Raw genomic sequence first — 24280 nt, forward strand, 5'->3', positions numbered from 1 at the left:
ATTAAGTGAATGCCCTGGAGCACACTGCAGGCCGACTGATGGAGACTGCACACGAGAAGAGGGCGCATTGGAGGAAAATGTGATTTCATTTCCAGCAGCGAGTTCTGGTGTTTAAAAAAAAGAAAGCTCATTGGAAAAGGATCTTACATTTAAAAATATAATGTACCAGAGTTAGATTCTTTATTTGCTAGAAACCATTTCAACATGTAAAAAGGAAATCAGACTTTGTAGACATAAAAACTTAAACCTAAAGATTGAAATAAAAAACAAAACACATCCATTGAAATTCAGGCCGGGTGGTCAGTGGCTCTTTTTGTATATGTAAGGAATACCTGGTGGGGTCACTGAGTGGTCCCAGTTGTTTTCATTATTCTGAAAACATCCAATTAACACACAAAATTACTGACTACCGGTGTGACATAAACTAACCCAAACTGGATAACATACTGATGAATACCATGCAAATCTAGGCATAGGAGCCGAGCTGTGGAAACCAGGGCAGACTGAAGGGTTTACTGATGCTGGAGAAGAGTAATTTGGCTTTCATGGAAGCATTTTGCCCCAAGGCCCGAAATGAGCAGAGACCTTCACCCCACCCACACCAGTGAGTCTGGCTGGGCTGTCAGGACTGGGTGACCTCTGAAGGCCTCAGGGGAACCCTGGCAACCCTGGGCGGCTTTTTCCTAATAACTGAAGTATAGCTGACTTACGAGTTCTGTTAGTCCAAGTGAACAACATAGTGATTTGATGTTTTCATAGATTATCTTCCACATAAAGTTCCAATAAAATAGTGGCTATATTCCCTGCCCTGCACGTCACATCCTCGGAACATTTATTTCATACCTAGTACTTTGCACCTCTTGCTCCCTACCCTATCGTGCCCCTCCCTCCACCCCTCCCTCGTACCCCCTAGTTTGCTCTCTGTATCTGTGAGTCGGCTTCTGTTTTGTTATATTCGGTCATTTGCTGGATATTTTAGATTCCGCCTTTAAGTGAAAACACACAGCAACTGTCTCTCTCTGTCTGACTTCTCCCACCTGGTCCCACCCCAGATTCTCCCTCAGGGACTCCAATCACACTCTTCACAGGGTGCCATGAGGACCTGCCCTGCCCTTGAGGTCAGGGATGTTTACATGATGACAGGGCCATGACGCAGGCCCTGAGACGTGGCTCCACCATCCCTTCCAATGTACTGTGTGTCCCAGTGCTGTGTATTGTGTATCCCTGCTGTGTGTCCCAGTGCTGTGTACCGTGTCCCTGCTGTGTGTCCCAGTGCTGTGTACCATGTCCCTGCTGTGTGTCCCAGTGCTGTCCTTACTGTGTGTCCCAGTGCTGACCCTACTGTGTGTGCCAGTGTTGTGTACTGTGTCCCTATTGTGTGTGCCAGTGCTGTGTACTGTGTCCCTGCTGTGTGTCCCAGTGTTGTGTACCATGTCCCTGCTGTGTGACCCAGTGCTGTCCCTACTGTGTGTCTCAGTGCTGACCCTACTCTGTGTGCCAGTGTTGTGTACTGTGTCCCTATGGTGTGTGCCAGTGCTGTGTACTGTGTCCCTGCTGTGTGTCCCAGTACTCTGTACTGTGTCCCAGTGCTGTGTACTGTGTCCCTGCTGTGTGTCCCAGTGCTGTCCTTGCTGTGTGTCCCAGTGCTGACCCTACTGTGTGTGCCAGTGTTGTGTACTGTGTCCCTACTGTGTGTCCTAGTGCTGTGTACTGTGTGTCCCTATTGTGCGTCCCAGTGCTGTGTACTGTGTGACCCTACTGTGTGTCGGCACTGCGCTCACCAGGTAACAGTCACCAAGAATGGATGAGTTTCTGTCTTCTGCGTATTTATAGCACAGACCTGGACATATTCTAATGCTTTTGGGGAGGTACATTCTAAATGGATGGGTGACTCTGACACTGCCAACGGAGACATCTTTCCAGCTAATGTGATGTAATTCGTGATGCTTCAAAAAAAATGCTTATTTTTTACTTCTAAAATAGCTTTGGAGATCTGTTTCCTTCCATGTGTGAAACAAAGAGAAACTGAAGTCGTGCGCTTCCTTTAGGATGCTCCCGATTTCTCCAAGAGTCTTCAGAGCAGAGTCCCTATTCCGTGAAAAACACCAGTTTTTCATGGACCGCCCTTCAGCAAGCCCTCCGTGGTGGTAGTGAACCTACCACCGCAAGGCTGCAGCTGAGGGTGGAGGACACACCGGGGAGACGGGAAAGCCCCACACATCTGACAGTGATGCACTGAAACGTGCTGCGGGGTACACGGCAGCCTTGTTCTGCAGTTTCACAAAACAACGCACTGACGAGGGAGGCCTGCAGGCCGGCACGATGCAGGGCAGGAAGCTGGCCGCGTAGGGCAGGCTGCTGCACAGGGCGGCCGAGCTCGCCCGGCCGAAGGATGCACTCAGGAGGCAGCTCAGCGTGACCACCGACACCCCGACGTCCAGGAGGAAGAGGACGCCATCCAGGTGCTGCTGGAGGGGAAGATGCCGCTGACCCCGAGGATGAGGGTCAGGGCGGCGCTGCTCACCGTCAGCTTGGCCCCGTGCTCCGGGAGCCGAGCCAGCAAGTGGACAGCGGGGGGCACGCCCATTGTCCTCACATACTGCCAACACAGGGAGAACCGGTCATCAAGGGGTTGAGAGAGGACACGGCAGGTGCGCCAGGGGGACAGGCCAGCCGGGGCTCATCCCTGCCTGTGGCCGCCAGTGTGGAAACATGGCCTCGGAGACGCCGTGCTGGACGTCGTCCTCCAGAGTCAGTCGTTGACACGAACGAACCCCCTGCAGAGCAGGTCGCTGGCCGTGGGGAGGGGGAGAAAGGGGACGAGGTGGCCTGAGAACAACCTCACAGCTGTGAGAAGTCAGCTGCGAAGGGGAGCAGACCCCAGACCCCAGCCTGACCGGCCGCAGTCTCGATGCCTTTCCTGGTTTATTGAACTTTTGTCGGTTTTGTTCCCTCTTTTTTTTGTCATTTGGTTTGTGTTGGTTTTGTTTAATAACAACAAAGAGAAACATGAAGGGGGAAACACTGGGCCTTAAGCTGTTCACTTCGGGGGTGACTGCTCAGGTTCTAGGATGTGTTTTGCAGAGTAATTCAGTTTGAAGCAATAACACTAAAATTAATCCATCCACTGAACGGACCGCTTGCTCACCTATAACATGGTGATACCCCTGGGTGTAGGGCTGGTTCCTTCACAGTGAGAGCAATTCAGATGCACGCCCCACCCTGGCGGCCCTGGGCAGGGAGCTCAGCACCACCAACGCCCAGTCCCAGGCCTTACACCCGGGGCCCAGCTGGATGGGGAAGAAACACAGAAATCCAGGAATGCATTCGTGCTACACAGGTGAACAACATGCAATACAACAGTGCAACTCTAGTCAAAACTGAATGACTGGGCTTCCCTGGTGGCGCAGTGGTTGAGACTCTGCCTGCCAATGGCAGGGACACAGGTTCAAGCCCTGGTCTGGGAAGATCCCACATGCCGCGGAGCAACTAAGCCCGTGAGCCACAACTACTGAGCCTGCGCGTCTGGAGTCTGTGCTCCGCAACAAGAGAGATCGCGATAATAAGAGGCCCGCGCACCGCGATGAAGAGTGGCCCCCACTTGCCACAACTAGAGAAAGCCCTCGCACAGAAACGAAGACCCAACACAGCCATAAGTAAATTAAATAAATAAATAATTAATTTTTTAAAAAAAAGAATGCCATTTGAATGGCTTTCAGTTCTGTTAAAAAAAAAAAAAAAAACTGAATGACTCTCTGCACTTTTCCTTTGCTTTAATAAATAAGTGGATACCATGTGCCCACCTATCTTCCCGGCTGAATGGGAAGGCAGGTCTTTACCAGACGCTTTTATGAACTTTCATTCTTAAAAGCAGTTTTGATAGTTTCGAGTTTTAACAACACTGGGACAAAAACAGCAAAGCTGTACGTAAAGAATTCCAGCCGTAAACGAAGACGGGAATTCCGTCCGTGTGTCTGTCTGGATCGCGTAAACATTGCCGAGTGAGCGACTCTCGTGGGCCCGTCCTCAGCCTCCTTTCCTCTCCTGGATGGACCAGACGTGTCACCTCTGCAGCTCTGCCAGGGCCCTGGGCTTCCGTGCGGAGCGAGTCTCCTGGGACGGTGGGACCCAGCCGAGCGCACGCAGCGTCCCGTCCGTGATGGGGCAGCCGTCAACCCCCAACCCCCCAACGCCCCCTCCCATCCCCCAGGCTGTTCACCTCCTCCAGCTGGATCTCCAGCTCGTAAACCAGCCTGCGGACCACGCTGGCCACAGACACCATCCACGTGAGCATCGCTATCAGCCGGAAGAAGGAGCGACGTTGTTCAAGAACCTGTGGGGACAGTGCGGTCAGCATCCAATGCCGCCCCAAGATGCTCGCGGTGAGTCCTGCTCCCACGCTTCATCCCGCTGTCCTTATGGCCCCAGGGCTTGCTCAGGACCGAGATCTGTCTGACCCTGTGCCTGGGGCAGAACCACTGTCGGGCGTCCTGATTTATAGGTGTGCAAACTCACAGAGCACGAGGAAACTTTACAGACACAGAGGACCTGCTCTATGTCTGTAAAGGAGAGAGACATGAGGGGCCTGGAATCGCATGAACCCAACTCTGTGGTCCTTGCAGCAACCAATCTGGACGCTCTGCACATACCTGTCTGAGTGAGGCCACTTCGTACAAATTAAAAAGAATAAGAAACTGCAGAAGAGAAGTGACAGTACATGGTGTGTAACTCAGGCTTTTCCTAATCTGCTCCTGGAAACGAGTCCAAATCAACAAGAGAAGGAAAAACTGCCACTGCAATTCTGACACGTATTTGGGAAGAGATGGCCAAGTATTTGAAAAAGTTGCTAAAAATAATCAAGCTCATATAGGAGTCACCCAAAAAAGTAGATACGAGAGGCGTCAGCAGCAAAACCCCACCCTCTGGAGGTCTAGAATGTGCCATCAAAACTATACTTCTTAAGTAAGTAGTCACAAAAGTGATTCTTTCTGTTCCAGAAGGAATATCTCTATGTTCCTGTATCTCCTACATCTCTGTTATGGACTGAATATGTCACCCCCAGATTCGTATATTGAAACCCTAACCCGCAAAGGGATGGTATCTGGAGGTGTGGCATTTAGGGGTTGATTAGGTTGTGATGAGGTGATGAGCATGGGGTCCCAGGACGACGCTGGCATCCTCAGAAGCAGAGGAAGACAGACCGGAGCTGTCACTCTCTCCACCCTCTGAGGACACAGCAGGAAGCCTTCACCCCTGAGAAAGGGTGTGTAGGTTTGTAAACCAAACCTACTAGCCCCTGGACCTCTGGAAGAGTGAGAAATAAATGTCCGTTGTTTAAAAAAAACACTACACTTCCTAAAGCCCAGGGACACTCTGGGGGCACAGTACAGAGAAGAGCAGGTGCTAAGTGGGTGTCCACTGCCTGTTAAACTGGGTGGTGTCAGGAGCCACTCCCACCTAGAGAGGGTCTCCAGGGAGACAGAGGAGGAGGGTTATGTGAAGAGTACGTGTATTCTTCGTGGCCGTGGAAGAGAGCCTTTGAGCTCTGGGGGCATTCACGTCCCTGGTCCTCACCACTAGCAGGAGCCTCTTGCAAACAACTGGCCAGGAAGACCCAAGTCGTTCAAGATGAGTAACAACGACAACAGAAATCTAGCACAACAGCTACGTGAGAAATAAAAGTAGGTTGAGAGTCTCAGAATTATTAACAAATGAAGAACACATGCCAAAAAGATGATGATGTGAAACAGATGAAAAGAGCCAACATCTCTGCCACCAGTTTAAAACTATTTACTAAGGCAATCCCCTATAAAAACACCACGCCACAGGAGCGTTACAGTTCAGCGATGAGATGATGAGGGGGCAGGAAGACACAGAGCGTGAGCTGGAAGAGGCTGGGGAGAAACAGAAGGCGGAATAGCCGCCAGATGGACAGAGACAGAATGAGGAGCACAACAAGGGCAAACGACGCTGCACACACACAGTGAGAGACGTAAACCACACATGAGAACACAGCTGAAGGAAACAGAAAGAAAGAAAGAGCTTAATAGAATTAAGGGGATTTTGTTGATAAGAAACACAGGGGGGAAGTCATGCAATTGGATTCCCTTAAGAAAAACCAAATACTGGAAGATGATAAATTTGTAATGCTAGAATACACCAAGAGTTTCCATTAAAAAAAAAAAAAAAAAAAAAAAAAAAAAAGCTTAAGTCTTACACATTGAATGAACTCATCTTGTGCCTTGGAAAACTGTCCTAGAATGGTCAACAATTAAGTGTATCCTAGTAAATTATTGAATTTTCAAGTTATTAGCAATTTGTCAAAATTACCAAGTCATATAAAAGAGTGAAAATATCAAGGTGGCCTCAGATTTCTTTATACTAACACTGAAAGCCAAAGATAATGGAGCTATTTCTACAAGATACTCAAGGAAAGAGTGAGCCCAGGATTTCATATCCAGCCAAGCTGTCTTTCAAACATAAATGCTGCAAAGAATTTTAAGTATGTAAGAACTCGGGTTAAATTGTCTCATGAGATCTTCTTAAGGAAATTACTAGAAGACAAACCAGCCCACAAAAGGATGACTGGTAAATCACAGTGAAAGAATAATGGTAAGAAGTGGATTTATTTCCAGTAAAAATAAGACTAAAACAAAAATGAAAAATAAGAAGACAATACAGATTGGAAATGTTTTGTTCCCTGAAATGTACAAATGATACAACAAACAAAAATTGGAAGGTTGGGGAAATTCTTCAAAGAGGAAGAATGAGTTGGTAAATGCCAAAATCAAAGGCTATCTGTTTAACGCTGACAAATGTAGAATATAAGTACAGGCATCTTTAACGTACAAAGGAGGACACTGAGATAATAACGTTAACTAAAATTGCATGATAAAGAAGAAGTGATGGAAGAAGAGAAATTACGTTGTTTTTTTATTGGTCATGGTAAAAAAAAAAAAGAAAGAAAGGGTTGATATTATTTGTACAAAGTTATAACTATAAGGGAACCACTAGAACAACAGCAGAACATTCCTAAATAATGGTATAAGTATAGAAAAATATATTACATAACTAAGACCATATATACGTGAAATTCCATTTCATACCGTTAAACAGCTAACCTCCCCCATGTATGAAGCTATGTGATGCACACAAGAGACACGCCTAAAACAAGACACTTCAGAAAAGTTTAAAATGCAAGGATGGGCAAAGGCATGGCAAGCAAACTGTGAATCCAGAGAGAGAGGAAAGGGGGAAAAAGCAGAGGTCATTAATTTAATGTTATACAAGGTAGAATTACGTCCACAAAGCATTAAGGAAGACCCAGAACACAATTATTCATGGCTCTGCACAAAGTGACTCAGCCCCAAGATTCAAAAGGCCAACACCACAGGAAAAAGCAAGGGGATGTTCCAGTAACAAGAGACTACAGTTTATCTATCTTAGCTCAGCACAGATGAAGTGGACACAAATAAGGACAGAGAATTCCTAAACAACAAAGTTAATGTAGATAAATTCTGTACTATAAAAATAGGAAATCAGAAATTTCTTTTCAAGTGCCCATAAATCATTCAGAAAAGTAGATTATATAATAGTTGACAGAGAAAATGCCATAAATTCAAAAAGTGGAAATGATAAACACAGTATTTTCTGATGGCAATGTAAAAATTAGGGTTTATTAGCAGTATTTGGCAATTTAGGGTATGATGCAATTTTTGGATTTTGTCAATCTGATTTTTAAAATGCTATCGCAGACTAGTTTTAATTTGAATTTTTCTTACTATAAGTAAGTTGAGTAACTTCACATGCTTAAAATTCCCCAGAATTTCCACTTGGGAATTAAAAGAAACTTAAACAGCTCTTGGGTCAAAAAGACAGTAGAAACCCATATTGCAAGTGTCTAGAAAACAATGAACTTTTAGTCGTATATCAGATCCATGGAACATAGTTGAAATAATGATTGAAAAGAAAAGTCATCACCTTAGGTCACTACACAAATTAAAGGAAAAACACACTAAAAATAATGTATCAAACATGGGTCTCAGGTATCAGAGAAACAGCATAACACATTGAGGGTATATAAAAGTACGAAGTAATAAAAATAAAGACAGAAATAACAAGTAAGTTAGAAAAGACAAAAAAAGAGAATTGATAAATAAAATCCATGTATGGTGCTTTGAAAAAAGTATCAACAGAACAAGAAAATAATGAAACTATGTGTGCACCAAGTGAATTTTTAAAATGCAGAAGGAGGAAGCATGTTGAAGGCAGACTAACCACAGAAGGAGGGGATGAGGGAGAGGAAGGGGAGGAGGAACACGAGCGTTCTGCTCGACCTCAAATCCTCCCTCGGACTTTAGGGAAGAGACTGGCGTCTGATGTGGACGCGTGTGCCCCTCCACCAACTTCCCAACTGGGAGGCGAGAGGTCCTGTGACTCCCATCCCTGGGGAATCCCACAGGGGAGGGTGACTGCAGTTTTCCGGGCTCGTACGGTCCTGGTAACCCCTGGTCTGCAAGCTCCCAGAAGGCAAGGATGACACCTTTTTCACCACCAAGTATGACAGTCACGTGCATACATGACACATAGCAAATGCTCCATAAATGGCTTCAAATGAAAAAACACAAAAACGTTCTCTCTTAGCAAGATATCATGAGTTCAAGGTCATGGAAAGGAAGAATAGTCCCCAAACAAAAAAAACCAACTGATGTTTTAGAAGAGGGTATGAAGTATGACTTTTTTCTCTACTTTCTCAACTTTTGATAACCATTTGTTTATAAAACTAACAATAAAAGGAGAAGCCTATTAAATCCAGGATGTCTAAGTGACCTCAGAAATAGGACTGTCTGTCACCTCCTTATTATCAGGACAGCATGAATCAAAGAAATATGCTCCAGATTCTTCCGTGTATTTATCCCTACTCTGGAACCCAAACAAAAGCCTGTCAATAAACTTGGAAATTAGGAAATCCAACATTCTCATTTGTTTAAACCTTTTTACAAGACTACTCTGACCTTCATAAACATTTCGCTGTCTCCATCTCTTTTTCTGAAGGTGGCAAATCCCTGACTTGCATTTTTAATAACTCTTACTAACAGTGTTCTTCGGTGGCTTGTCTCTATTAGCAACGTCAGGCAGAAAAGAATGAGCCTGTTGGATCAAAATCCCATATATAGGGACAACCACGTGGGGAAATCAGCTTTTTTTTTTTAGCATCTTTATTGGAGTATAATTGCTTTACAATGGTGTGTTAGTTTCTGCTGTATAACAAAGTGAATCAGCTATATGTATACATATATCCCCATATCTCCTCCCTCTTGTGTCTCCCTCCCTCCCACCCTATCCCACCCCTCTAGGTGGTCACAAAGCACCGAGCTGATCTCCCTGTGCTATGCAGCTGCTTCCCACTAGCTATCTATTTTACATTTGACAGTGTATATATGTCCATGCCATTCTCTCACTTCGTCCCAGCTTACCCTTCCCCCTCCCCGCATCCTCAAGTCCATTCTCTACGTCTGTGTCTTTATTCCTGTGCTGCCCCTAGGTTCCTCAGAACCATTTTACCCAGCAATCCCACTACTGGGCATATACCCTGAGAAAACCATAATTCAAAAAGAGTCATGTTCCACAATGTTCATTGCAGCTCTATTTACAATAGCCAGGACATGGAAGCAACCTAAGTGTCCATGGACAGAAGAATGGATAAAGAAGATGTGACACATATATACAATGGAATATTACTCAGCCATAAAAAGAAACGAAACTGAGTTTTTTGTAGTGAGGTGGATGGACCTAGAGCCTGTCATACAGAGTGAAGTAAGTCAGAAAGAGAAAAACAAATACCGTATGCTAACACATATATATGGAATCCTTAAAAAAAATGGTTCAGCTTTTGTTTTTTTCTCTTGAGATGCATGACTCCGGTGCCAGTGCAGGGTGATGGCCAACCCCCAGCCCCTCCCCACGTCACCCAGGCTCTGCCTCCTGCCCTTCTCCCTCCATCCACCCCCCACCCCCAGGACCCTGATCCTGGCCCAGGACAATGCGGGCGGGGGGTACTGCTGAGAAGGACCGAAGCTTTCTCCCCACCCCGACCCTCGGGCCAGCGGGCTGATGCAGGTCTTGTGTCTCCACCGCCCTCCCTGGCATGGGAAGGGGTGAATCAGGGACCCTCAGGCTCACATCTGCGCTGTGTCCTCCCACCAGCCTGTGCCGGAGTCACGTACAGAAGAGTCCGGCTCCCCAGCCCAGGGCAGGGTCTGCTGCCATCCTCCCCTTGCCTAGTCCTGTTTGCTGACCTGCTTGGGAAAGTCAGGGAGGAGGGGGCTCGTGAATGCACCCCTCTCTGAACACAGCACCGCCCGAAACATTGCCCAGGTCTTGGTTCCGAAGCGTCTTACACGGAAGGACATCCCAACGGTGAGCGCTGTCCCGAGTCCCTTCGACTGAGCTTCCCCTCACTCTCACCCCAAGAGTGTCGGAGCTACAGTCACCCGCTGAATCATTCAATTCAACTCGTGAGTGTTCTCAGATGACCCCACCTATGAGGTCACCCGCCCCAGGCCTCTGGGAATCCCTCCATCCCTGCATGTGGGTGTCACAGGCCCAGACTGTAAGGATTTGGGCTGAAGAGGAAATAAGCTTCCTCTGATTCCCTAGTTCAGATGGGAAGAATCCCCGTGAATATTATTCGGCAAATTTATTGTGAAGGGTGTCTGAAGCTACAGATGCCTGGTGTCAAATCTAACTGACTACATTATCTCCACAACTGTTCTTCTATCTGGATGGCACAGCCTTAGGAAATTAAAAAGGAGAATGGAACATCTCCAAATGCTCTTTGGCGGAATGGCTATACAAAGGCTCCAGGATTTTTCTCCACCTGGTTTCCAAACACAGGGCCTCTTCCACTGTCGGGGGCCCTCAGGAGCTCGGTTCCACCGGGTACTCACAGATGGCTGGTGTGACACGGGTATGGGATTGCCTGCACCTGCTCGGCTGGGTCCAGGGCCTCCTGCCCCGTCTGCACTGAGATGATAGCTCTTTCGACCATGTCTTGCAACGGGGCAAAGATGTAGTTATACTTGAACCCATCGGCTGGGAGGCTCTGAAGGTGGAACTTCCAGAAAGGGTTTTTCACCAGATCCGTTCTTATGCTGTACAAGATGCTGGTCCGGATGCTGTATGTAACCTGGGGCGGCAGCTGGAGAGATTCTGAGCTGAGGTTCTCTTACCCCCTAAGGAACTGTTAAAAATGATGCCTAAAGTCAGAAAAGGACCAACAGGGGGTCAGCACAACCTAGGAGCGGCTCACACCACCTCAGCATGGGTCTGACCGGATGCCCCAGGACACTCGCTCAGCTCAGCGCCCCCGTTGAGAAGGGGCCGCACCCCAGGGAGGAGAGGCTGATTTTCTGTGTGACACAAGCCCTCAGTGGTGAGGTAGCACCAAGGTCTCCCAATTCCCAACTCCCTCCTAAAATTAAAAATCCTCTTTTTTATTTTAATAAAACCACACGGTGGTGTCATTAATACAAAAAATTACTTGTTTTGCATTTTTGCAGGACTTGAAAAATTACATGAGCCTGCACAAATAATAGGATTTCCTTGTCTGTGATTACAGATGTCCCTAAGAACTAATGTCTTTGGATTCTGTGTTCTGCCACAGGAATTCTTCGCGTTTCATATATAAAGCTGCTTGTGGGCTGAATTCTGCCCTCCCAAAATTCATAAGTTGAAGTCCTCACCCCTAGCACTTCACAATGTGACCTTATTGGGAGACTGAGTCTTTACAGAGGTGACCAACTGAAAATGAGGTCACGGGATGTGCTCTAATCCAGCATGACTGTTGTACTTAGAAGACGGGGAAGTGCGGACACAGACACGCACGGAGGGAAGATGAGGGAGCAGACATCCGTCCATACGTCGAGGACACAGAGGCCTCGGGGGGAGCCAGGCCTGCCCACACCTGGACTCCAGAATTATGAGAAAAGAAATTTACACTGTTTAAGCCACCTAGTCTGCAATTCTTTGTCACAGCAGCCTTAGCAAACTCATACAAAGCCAAATAAAAACAATTCACTGTTTATTCAAAAGGAATATGAGAATACATCATATTTATGTTGAATAAGTGAACAACTGATCAATAGACTTGAACTGGCCACTGTCTCTTCTCCCCTGACCCTAGGACATCCAGATATACCTGATAAAAATAAAAGGGATGGAAGAAATCAGAGTACAGCTTTAATCAAGAAAAATATAACCTATCACATGAGATTTAACCATAAACTGGTAAACTAGTCCCGTAAACTGGTAAACATGGACGCAGGGAATAGCACTGGGCCTCGGATGACGTACGAGATCCATCTTTTCACCAACTCAAGGGGACCAGTTCTGCTTTGTTCATTTTACCCAGAAAGTACTGTTTTCTGTCGGAGCCATGATAAGACACGTTTGGGGAGAAATATGCAAATATTGCCTTTATGAGCATGTGTGTTCACTGAATACTTACTGGCCAAGAAGCTTTTTTTCCGCATGAGGGCCTGTGAGGTCGCCTCCAGGGAGGTGGCGGAGGTCAGGCCCTGGAAGAGGGTCAGCAGGACACAGGAGGTCAGGTTGGTCAGGATGCGGCCCAGGGAGCGGAGGCGTCCAGCGCCCATGCGGTTCAGCATCTGGTCCAGCTTCCCTCCTGAGGACACGGAAACGAGGACATGGCAACTTTTCTCTGGGCACAGCGTGTATCGTTCCCAAGGCAGGGACTGTGCAAATAAATTCCTTCATGAGAAAATTTACTCAGAAGAGTCAAATTCTGTTCCACGCAAAATTTGCTACTTATTTGCTGAGTGAAAACTCCACCTTTTCTATACAGTACCTGTAATGCTGATACTTACATGCAAATGGAAAGAAAACGGTTAAATCATAGAGGGTGAGGTTGCAGCCCACAGCTAAGTCAACAGCGGGAGCCGGAAAGAATGAAGAACAGAGTGAAGGATGTGTGAGAGACACGGCTAGAGTAACCCAGCTCCAAGCAGAGAGGGCGGCCCTGTCGCCCTCAGTACCTGCCTGGGGAGCCGGGCAGCGGTGGCAACAAAGGGGACAAGACTCAGCTTTGCCCCCATAGCAGCTCTCCTGTGATTCCATATTTACCCTGGAAAGTTATCTTATCCGTCAAAGTTTGTTTCCTCATCTGCAGTGTGAAGAAAGCAGAATCCCCTACGGGATTGTCCTAAGGATTAAGCCCAGTACCTCGTGTTTGTAAGTGCTTACTGAGGGCATCCTGTTGTCATGGTTACAGCTGCTGAAGAGGAGAGCTAGGCGCCAGCCAGTTAACCTAATTTAATTCCTCCCGATGAAACTAATCTCAACAACTAGAAAATAGGAGACCAAAAAGTGCATTCCACGCTCTGAGGGGCTCTGAGTGTTTGGGATTTTTTTTGATAGAGAATTGGAAAGTGTTCACTTTTACAGGATGGGGCAAACCGGGGGCATTTCTATATTGCTGATCATTTGTCGTTTGAATGTGTGCTCTACAGGCTCACCCAGTAAGTTTGCTGATGACTTCACTGTGTTAATTCCAGAGGCTTCATGGAATAAGGAGTGACCTGGCCTCCGCAGAGTGTGGCTTTAATTGTGTTCCAGGGACAGAACCAAAGCTGCTTAAAAAAGGCTTTGCATAGCTGAATCGTTCATATAATTGAATGATTATATCCGTGTGTGTGTATGTGTGTGTGCGTGTGCATGTGTGTGTACATGTGTAATGTTAGGAATTAGAAAAGCAGCTCCACACAAAAACTCCGTGGGCTTTAGCACCCCTTGCAGAGGTGCTTCCCCGAGAAGAAGGCAGCAGGGGCTGTTTGGTAAGAGCTCTCGCTCGGTGGAGTGAATGTAACACAAGTCTCCACCACATGTCCTCTGACTCTGGACTCCTCAATGCCCTCCCCGACCCGACGAGGGTGCTGGGGGGGGGGGGCACCTCCACAGGAAAGGATGGAAAACGGGACAGGGACACAAAGGCCTATCGTGAGAGGACTAGACCAGGCCGGCTTCTCTCTCCTGTGTCCCCATCACACGTAAGAGGTAGTTAAAGACGGGCCGAGAAGAAACACACAGGTCTGTGGAGCAGGAGGTGTGGGAAGGCCACGGGGCGCCCCCTGCTCTGTCAACTGGCAAGGGCAGCAAGAATCGGAGGCTCACACATGCATGGGGTAAAAGACTCTGCAAGGATTTTAGCCGAGCTCTGGCCACGAGAAGCTGCGCATTGTCCCCATTTGACATTTACAGTTGAGGACCTGAGACACGCTGGCGTTAGCCGTGGCCAGCTAGGGGGTTTGAGATCCCCTGTTTCTAGCCCTAAAGATGATGTCCAACAATTGCCTCCATCCTATTGCCTTCGTCTCTTCTAAATGAGGGAGGGCTTCCCGACATTTGGGGCCAGAGCTATCTGTTAGGGGAGACTTTCCTGTACATCACAGGATGTTTAGGAACATTCTTGGCTGGGAGCATCTCACCAGCTGTGACAACAAGAAATGTCTCCAGACCTTGCCAAATGCCCCTGGGGACAAACTCCCCCTCAGCTGAGAACCACTGATGGAAACAGAGTCCCGATAAGCTCCCTGCACATGAAAAACATCCTACCAGGTTTCAGTGCCTCATTCTTAACCTCAACAGACAGTTAAGGAAACTTTCCAACATGAAAGAGAGAACTCAAAATAAATGAATAGAGCTAGACCTTCAAGATGATGGAGGAATAAGATGTGGAGATCACCTTCCTCCCCACAAATATATCAAAATTACATCTACATGTGGAACAACTCCTACAGAACACCTACTGAACGCTGGCAGAAGACCTCAGACTTCCCAAAAGGCAAGAAACTCCCCACGTACCTGGGTAGGGCAAAAGAAAAAAGGAAAAACAGAGACAAAAGAATAGGGACAGGACCTCCACCACTGGGACAGAGCTGTGAAGGAGGAAAAGATCCCACTCACTAGGAAGCCCCTTCGTGGGCGGAGACAAGGGGTAGCAGGGGGAAGCTTCAGAGCCACGGAGGAGAGTGCAGAAACAGGGGTGCAGAGGGCAAAGTGGAGACATTCCCGCACAAAGGATCAGTGCCGACCTGCACTCACCAGCCCAAGAGGCTTGTCTGCTCACCCGCTGGGGCAGGTGGGGGCCGGAAGCTGAGGCTCGGGCTTTGGAGGTCGGATCCCAGGGAGAGGACTGGGGTTGGTGGCATGACTACAGCCTGAAGGGGGCTAGTATGCCACGGCTAGCTGGGAGGGAGTCCGGGAAAAAGCTTGGACCTGCCTAAGAGGCAAGAGACCATTGTTTCAGGGTGGGCGAGTAGAGGAGATTCAGAACACTGCCTAAACGAGCTCCAGAGATGGGCATGAGCCATGGCTATCAGCGCAGACCCCAGAGATGGGCATGAGACACTAAGGCTGCTGCTGCCGCCACCAAGAAGCCTGTGTGCGAGCACAGGTCACTCTCCACACCACCCCTCCTGGGAGCCTGTGCAGCCCGCCATTGCCAGGGTCCCGTGATCCAGGGACAACTTCCCCAGGAGAACACACGGCACACCTCAGGCTGGTGCAACGTCACACAGGCCTCTGCCGCCGCAGGCTCACCCCGCATCCGTACCCCTCCTTCGCCCCGGCCTGAGTGAGCCAGAGCCCCCAAAGCAGTTTCTCCTTTAACCCGTCCTCTCTGAGTGAAGAACAGACGCCCTCAGGCGACCTACACACAGAGGCGGGACCAAATGCAAAGCTGAACCCCAGGAGCTGTGCAAACAAAGAAGAGGGAAGTTTCCCCCAGCAGCCCCAGGAGGAGTGGGTTAAATCCCCACAATCAACTTGATGTACCCTGCATCTGTGGAATACCTGAATAGACAATGAATCATCCCAAAATTGAGGCGGTGGACTTTGGGAGGAACTGTAGACTTGGGATTTTCTGTCTGCGACTGACTGGTTTCTGGTCTTACATTTATCTTAGTTTAGTATTTAGAGTTTATTATCATTGGTAGAGTTGTTTATTGATTTGGTTACTCTCTTCCTTTTTTTTTTAATATATGGATTTTTTTTTTCCTTTTTCTCGTTTTGTGAGTGTGTATGTGTATGCTTCTTTGTGTGATTTTGTCTGTATAGCTTTGCTTTTACTATTTGTCCTAGGGTTCTGTCTGTCTGGTTTTTTATTTTTTATTTTTTATTTTTTTTAGTATAGTTTTTAGCGCTTGTTATCATTGGTGGATTTGTTTTTTGGTTTAGTTGCTCTCTTCTTTCTTTCTTTATTTCTTCTTTTTTTTTCTCTCTTTTCTTCTGAGCCATGTGACTGACAGGATCTTGGTGCTCTGGCTGGGTGTCAGGCCTAAGGCTCTGAGGTGGGAGAGCAGAGTTCAGGCCATTGGTCCACCAGAGACCTCCCGGCTCCACATAATATCAAATGACAAAAGTTTTCCCAGAGATTTCCATCTCAATGCTAAGACGCTACTCCACTCAACGACCAGCAAGCTACAGTGCTGGACACTCTATGCCAAACAACTAGCAAGACAGAAACACAGCCCCACCCATTAGCAGAGAGGATGCCTAAAATCATAACGTCACAGACACCCCAAAACACACCACCAGACGTGGTTCTCCCACCAGAAAGACAAGATCCAGCCTCATCCACCAGAACACAGACACCAGTACCCTCCACCAGGAAGCCTACACAACCCAATGAACCAACCTCAGCCACTGGGGCAGACACCAAAAACAAAAGGAACCACAAACCTGCAGCCTGCAAAAAGGAAACCCCAAACACAGTAAGTTAAGCAAAATGAAAAGACCAGAGAAACACACAGCAGATGAAGGAGCAAGACAAAAACCCACCAGACCAAACAAATAAAGAGGAAATAGGCAATCTACCTGAAAAAGAATTCAAAGTAATGATAGTAAACATGATCCAAAATCTTGGAAACAGAATGGAGAAAATAACAAGAAACGTTTAACAAGGACCTAGAAGAACTAAAGAGCAAACAAACAAGGAGGAACAAAACAATAAATAAAATTTAAAATTCTCTAGAAGGAAACAATAGCAGAATAATTGAGGCAGAAGAACGGTGAAGTGACCTGAAACATAAAATAGTGGTAATAACTACCACAGAGCAGAATAAAGAAAAAAGAATGAAAATAATTCAGGACAGTCTCAGAGACCTCTGGGACAACATTAAATGCACCAATATTCGAATTATAGGGGTCCCAGAAGAAGAAGAGAAGAAAAAGGGACTGAGAAAATATTTGAAGAGATTATACTTGAAAACTCTCATAATATGGGAAAGGAAATAATCAAGTCCAGGAAGTGCAGAGACTCCCATACAGGATAAATCCAAGGAGAAACATGCCAAGACACATATTAATTAAACTACCAAAAATCAAATACAAAGAAAAAATGTTAAAAGCAGCAAGGAAAAAGCAACAAATAACATACAAGGGAATGCCCATAAGGTTAACAGCTGATCTTTCAGCAGAAACTCTGCAAGCCAGAAGGGAGTGGCAAGACATATTTAAAGTGATGAAAGGGAAAAACCTACAACCAAGATTACTCTACCCAGCAAGGATCTCATTCAGATTCGACAGATAAATTAAAACCTTTACAGACAAGCAAAAGCTAAGAGAATTCAGCACCACCAAACCAGCTTTACAACAAATGCTAAAGGAACTTCTCTAGGCAAGAAACACAAGAGAAGGAAAAGACCTACAATAACAAACCCAAAACAATTAAAAAATGGTAATAGGAACATACATATCAATAACTACTTTAAATGTAAATGGATTAAATGCTCTAACCAAAAGACATAGACTGGCTGAAGGGATACAAAAACAAGACCCGTATATATGCTGTCTACAAGAGACCCACTTCAGACCTAGGGACACATACGGACTGAAAGTGAGAGGATGGAAAAAGATATTCCATGCAAATGGAAATCAAAAGAAAGCTGGAGTAGCAATTCTCATCTCAGACAAAATAGACTTTAAAACAAAGACTATTACAAAAGACAAAGAGGACACTACATTATGATCAAGGGATCAATCCAAGAAGAAGATATAACAATTGTAAATATTTATGCACCCAACATAGGAGCACATCAATACATAAGGCATATGCTAACAGCTATAAAAGGGGAAATCAACAGTAACACAATCATAGTAGGGGACTTTAACACCCACTTTCACCAATGGACAGATTATCCAAAATGAAAATAAATGAGGAAACACAAGCTTTAAATGATACATTAAACATGATGGACTTAATTGATATTTATAGGACAATCCATCCAAAAACAACAAATTACACTTTCCTCTCAAGTGCTCAAGGAACATTCTCCAGGATAGATCATATCTTGGGTCACAAATCAAGCCTTGATAAATTTAAGAAAACTGAAATCGTATCAAGTATCTTTTCCAACCACAATGTTATGAGACTAGATATCAATTACAGGAAAAAAATCTGTAAAAAATACAAGCACATGGAGGCTACACAATACACTACTGAATAACCAAGAGGTGACTGAAGAAATCAAAGAGGAATCAAAAAATACCTAGAAACAAATGACAATGAAAACATGACAACCCAAAACCTATGGGATTCAGCAAAAGCAGCTCTAAGAGGGAAGTTTATAGCAATACAATCCTACCTCAAAAAACAAGAAACATCTCAAAGAAACAACCTAACCTTACACCTAAAGCAATTAGAGAAAGAAGAACAAAAAAAACCCCAAAGTTAGCAGAAGGAAAGAAATGGTAAAGATCAGAACAGAAATAATTGATATTTATAGGACATTTCATTTAAGTCCATCTTGTTTAATGTATCATTTAAATAACTGAAGGAAACAATAGCAAAGATCAATAAAACAAAAACCTGGTACTTTGAGATGATAAACAAAGTTGATAAACCATTAGCCAGACTCATCAAGAAAAAAAAGGGAGAAGACTCAAATCAGTAGAATTAGAAATGAAAAAGAGGAAGGAACAACTGACACTGCAGAAATACAAAGGATCATGAGACACTACTACAAGCAACTATATGCCAATAAAATGGACAACCTGGAAGAAATGGACAAATTCTTAGAAATACCCAGCCTTCCGAGACTGAACCAGGAAGAAATAGAAAATATACGCAGACCAATCACAAGCACTGAAATTGAAACTGTGATTTAAAATCTTCCAACAGGGCTTCCCTGGTGGCGCAGTGGTTGAAAATCTGCCTGCCAATGCAGGGGACACGTGTTCAAGCCCTGGTCTGGGAAGATCCCACATGCCGTCGAGCAGCTGGGCCCATGAGCCAGAAATACTGAGCCTGCGCGTCTGGAGCCTGTGCTCCACAACAAGAGAGGCCGCGAGAGTGAGAGGCCCGCACACCACGATGAAGAGTGGGCCCCCGCTTGCCACAACTGAAGAAAGCCCTCGCACAGAAACGAAGACCCAACACAGCCATAAATAAATAAATAAATAAATAAATAAATAAATAAATAAATAAAAATTAAAAAACAAAAAAGAAGAAAGGCTTCACTGAAAAAGAAGCATTTGATTAAACCTGTTGGGAAAAAAATAATACAAAAAATTAAAAAATCTTCCAACAAACCAAAGCCCAGGACCAGATGGCTTCACAGGCGAATTCTATCAAACATTTAGAGAAGAGCTAACACCTATCCTTCTCAAACTCTTCCAAAATATTGCAGAGGGAGGAACACTCCCAAACTCATTCTATGAGGCCACCATCACCCTGATACCAAAACCAGAAAAAGATGTCACAAAGAAAGAACACTACAGGTCAATATCACTGATGAACATAGATGCAAAAATCCTCAACAAAATACTAGCAAACAGAATCCAACAGCACATTAAAAGGATCATACACCATGATCAAGTGGGGTTTATCCCAGGAATGCAAGGATTCTTCAATATACACAAATCAATCAACGTGATACACCATATTAACAAATTGAAGGAGAACAACCATATGATCATCTCAATAGATGCAGAGAAAGCTTTCAACAAAATTCAACACCCATTTATGATAAAAGTCCTGCAGAAAGTAGGCATAGAGGGAAATTTCCTCAACATAATAAAGGCCATATATGACAAATCCACAGCAAACATCGTCCTCAATGGTGAAAAACTGAAACCATTTCCACTAAGATCAGGAACAAGACAAGGTTGCCCGCTCTCACCACTATTATTCAACATAGTTTTGGAGGTTTTAGCCACAGCAATCAGAGAAGAAAAAGAAATAAAAGGAATCCAAATTGGAAAAGAAGAAGTAAAGCTGTCACTGTTTGCAGATGACATGATACTATACATAGAGAATCCTAAAGATGTCACCAGAAAACTACTAGAGCTAATCAATGAATTCGGTAAAGTAGAAGGATACAAAATTAATGCACAGAAATCTCATGCATTCCTATACACTAATGATGAAAAATCTGAAAGTGAAATTAAGAAAACACTCCCATTTACCATTGCAACAAAAAGAATAAAATATCTAGGAAAAAACCTACCGAAGGAGACAAAAGACCTGTATGCAGAAAATTATAAGACACTGATGAAAGAAATTAAAGATGATACAAATAGATGGAGAGATATACCATGTTCTTGGATTGGAAGAATCAACATGGTGAAAATGACTCTACTACCCAAAACAATCTACAGATTCAATGCAATCCCTATAAAACTACCACTGGCATTTTTCACAGAACTAGAAGAAAAAATTTCACAAATGTCATGGACACACAAAAGACCCCAAATAGCCAAAGCAATCTTGAGAAAGAAAAATGGAGCTGCAGGAATCAGGCTCCCTGACTTCAGACTATACTACAAAGCTACAGTAATCAAGACAGTATGGCACTGGCACAAAAACAGAAACATAGATCAATGGAACAGGATAGAAAGCCCAGAGATAAACCCACGCACATATGGTCATCTTATCTTTGATAAAGGAGGCAAGCATATACAGTGGAGAAATGACAGCCTCTTCAATAAGTGGTGCTGGGAAAATTGGACAGGTACATGTAAAAGTATGAAATTAGAACACTCCTTAACACCATACACAAAAATAAACTCAAAATGGATTAAAGACCTAAATGTAAGGTCAGACACTATCAAACACTTAGAGGAAAACATAGGCAGAACACTCTATGACATAAATCACAGCAAGATCCTTTTTGACCCAGCTCCTAGAGAAATGGAAATAAAAACAAAAATAAACAAATGGGACCTAATGAAACTTAAAAGCTTTTACACAGCAAAGGAAACCATAAACAAGACCAAAAGACAACCCTCAGAATGGAAAAAATATTTGCAAATGAAGCAACTGACAAAGGATTAATCTCCAAGATTTACAAGCAGCTCATGCAGCTCAATAACAAAACAGCAAACAACTGAATCCAAAAATGGGCAGAAGACCTAAATAGACATTTCTCCAAAGAAGATATACAGATTGCCAACAAACACATGAAAGAATGCTCAACATCATTAATCATTAGAGAAATGTAAATCAAAACTACAATGAGATATCATCTCACACCACTCAGAATGGCCATCATCAAAAAATCTAGAAACAATAAATGCTGGAGGGGGTGTGGAGAAAAGGGAACACTCTTGCACTGTTGGTGGGAATGTAAATTGATACAGCCACTATGGAGAACAGTATGGAGATTCCTTAAAAAACTAAGAATAGAACTACCATACGACCCAGCAATCCCACTACTGGGCATATACCCTGAGGAAAACATAATTCAAAAAGAGTCATGTACTAAAATGTTCATTGCAGCTCTATTTACAATAGCCAGGACATGGAAGCAGCCTAAGTGTCCATCATCGGATGAATGGATAAAGAAGATGTGGCACATATATACAATGGAATATTACTCAGCCATAAAAAGAAATGAAATGGAGTTATTTGTAGTGAGGTGGATGGACCTAGAGTCTGTCATATAGAGTGAAGTAAGTCACAAAGAGAAAAACAAATACAGTATGCTAACACATATATATGGAATCTAAGGGAAAAAAAAAAAGGTCATGAAGAACCTAGTGGCAAGATGGGAATAAAGACACAGACCTACTAGAGAATGGACTTGAGGATATGGGGAGGGGGAAGGGTAAGATGCGACAAAGTAAGAGAGTGGCATGGGCATATATACACCACCAAACGTAAAATAGATAGCTAGTGGGAAGCAGCCGCATAGCACAGGGAGATCAGCTCTGTGCTTTGTGACCACCTAGAGGGGTGGGATAGGGAGGGTGGGAGGGAGGCAGATGCAAGAGGGAAGAGATATGGGAACATATGTATATGTATAACTGATTCACTTTGTTATAAAGCAGAAACTAACACACCATTGTAAAGCAATTATACTCCAATAAAGATGTTATAAATAAATAAATAAATTTTTAAAAATAAAATAAAAAATAATAAAAGGACGCCATCCTGAGGAAATAATTTAAGTGAAATACAAAGCTATACCCCTGAAGATGTCTATGGCAGCGTTACTATGTTTTTATACTGGAAACAGTCTATATGCAAAGAGATAAGATTAAGGAGGGTCTGGAATCCAGCCACACCCCCCTGGGGTCACAGTGGCACAGGTCACACCAGCTCAGCGTCTGGAAAGAGAAGAGAGGCTCCTGCTGCTATAATTCCCAAGACGAGCCCAGGACAGGACGGAGCCCCTCGTGGGCACGGCTGCCTCGGCTGCTGCCCCTCCCCCACTCGGCTGCCAGGGGTCTGACCGGCAAAGGAAAAGCCACAGCCCGTCCAAACGCCGCCCTTCCGCCTTCACATGAGCCTGAGCTGCGACTCACTCGATGTCTGTGTTACTCACCCACCCACGAAAGTGAGATCCTCTGTTGCTAAGGATGAGCAAGCAGGGAAACACCAGAGGCACATGAAAAGGCCCTTCTGGTCAAAATAAACCTAATGAAAGACAGGAGAAAATGTAGAAAGTATCTACTTCGTATTTTCAAGAAACATCCAGGAGCGCAGAGGAGGTGGCGACGAGGAGGAAACAGCCCACGTGAGGCAGTGAGACCCAGAGACTGAACACAGGCTGGGAATCAAAACAAGGGGGACGGACGGGGCAGTGGAGACCCCGCCCCAGCCCTCAGAGGAGGGCCGTGAGACAAAGAAGAAGAAGGACAAATCAGAGACAGTCCAGGACAGATGCAAGAGATCTAAGCCAAGATTCAGAACCCAGAGCACAGAAGGGGCCAAGAACAGGGTCAGTTATCACAGGAGGGAGAAAACCCACCACTGCTGAGTGTGCAAATCTGAAGACCATTTCCCTTTTCTTTCTTTTTTTTTTTTAAGTTGAAGTACAGTTGCTGCACAATATATATATGTTACAGGTATACAATATAGTGATTCACAGTTTTTAAAGTTTATACTCTATTTATAGATATTGTAAAATATTGGCTGTATTCCCCATGTTGTACAATATATCTTTGTACCTTATTTTATACGTAAGAGTTTGTACCTCTTAATCCCCTACCCCATCCTGCCCACTTCCCCTCCCCACTGGTAACCACTAATTTGCTCTCTATATCTGTGAGTCTGCTTTTTTGTTATATTCACTAGTTTCATTTTTTTAGATTCCACATTTAAGTGATATCATACAGTATTTGTCTTTCTCTGTCTGAATTATTTCACTTAGCATAATGCCCTCCAAGTCTATCCACCTTGTTGCAAATGGCAAAATTTTGTTCTTTTTTAATGGCTGAGTAATATTCCACTGTACTATCTATCTATCTATATATATATATATATATACACACACCACATCTTCTTTATCTATTCATCTGTTGATGGACACTTAGGTTGCTTCCATATCTTGGCTATTGTGAATAACGGTGCTATAAACATTTCTTACACAGCAAAAAATATTAACAAGAGACTAGTGCTAGCATACCTTGAAACAACTGGAATTCTAACTAAAAGAATAAATATATCAGCCTCAGGGAGAACACAAGAAGCCTGTGAAGAAGGAAAAACAATAATGTCGTTTCAGAGAGTTTCTCTTCAAAATTAAAGTCAGTAGACAATGCAGCAGAACCTACTGAGTTTTCAAGGAGAAATAACGTAAGCCAGGAATTCTTATGTCCAGCTGAGCTATGGTGCAAAGGTGAGGACCTCAGATATCCAAGGACAAAGAAATGACGCTACCTACGAATGCTCCTGAAAAAGTTACCTGAAGACACCTGAGTAAACAGTTAAATCAATATGAGAACACTGAAATGATGATGAGCCATGAATCCACTCAAA

At 44.6% G+C, this 24280-nt stretch overlaps 1 protein-coding gene across 1 annotated transcript in view; it reads right to left on the reverse strand.

Annotated features, from left to right (window-relative positions):
- The window catches only part of ABCA13 (ATP binding cassette subfamily A member 13), a 326117-nt gene that overhangs the window by 217408 nt on the left and 84429 nt on the right, over positions 1–24280 (reverse strand). The window contains 7 exon segments of the mRNA XM_059932550.1: positions 2196–2452; positions 2455–2599; positions 4220–4314; positions 4317–4333; positions 10950–11226; positions 12308–12340; positions 12509–12685. Of these exon segments, the coding sequence (XP_059788533.1) occupies positions 2196–2452; positions 2455–2599; positions 4220–4314; positions 4317–4333; positions 10950–11226; positions 12308–12340; positions 12509–12685 (1001 nt within the window).

Source organism: Balaenoptera ricei, chromosome 9 (assembly GCF_028023285.1).
Source record: "Balaenoptera ricei isolate mBalRic1 chromosome 9, mBalRic1.hap2, whole genome shotgun sequence".
Classification (NCBI taxonomy): domain Eukaryota; kingdom Metazoa; phylum Chordata; class Mammalia; order Artiodactyla; family Balaenopteridae; genus Balaenoptera; species Balaenoptera ricei.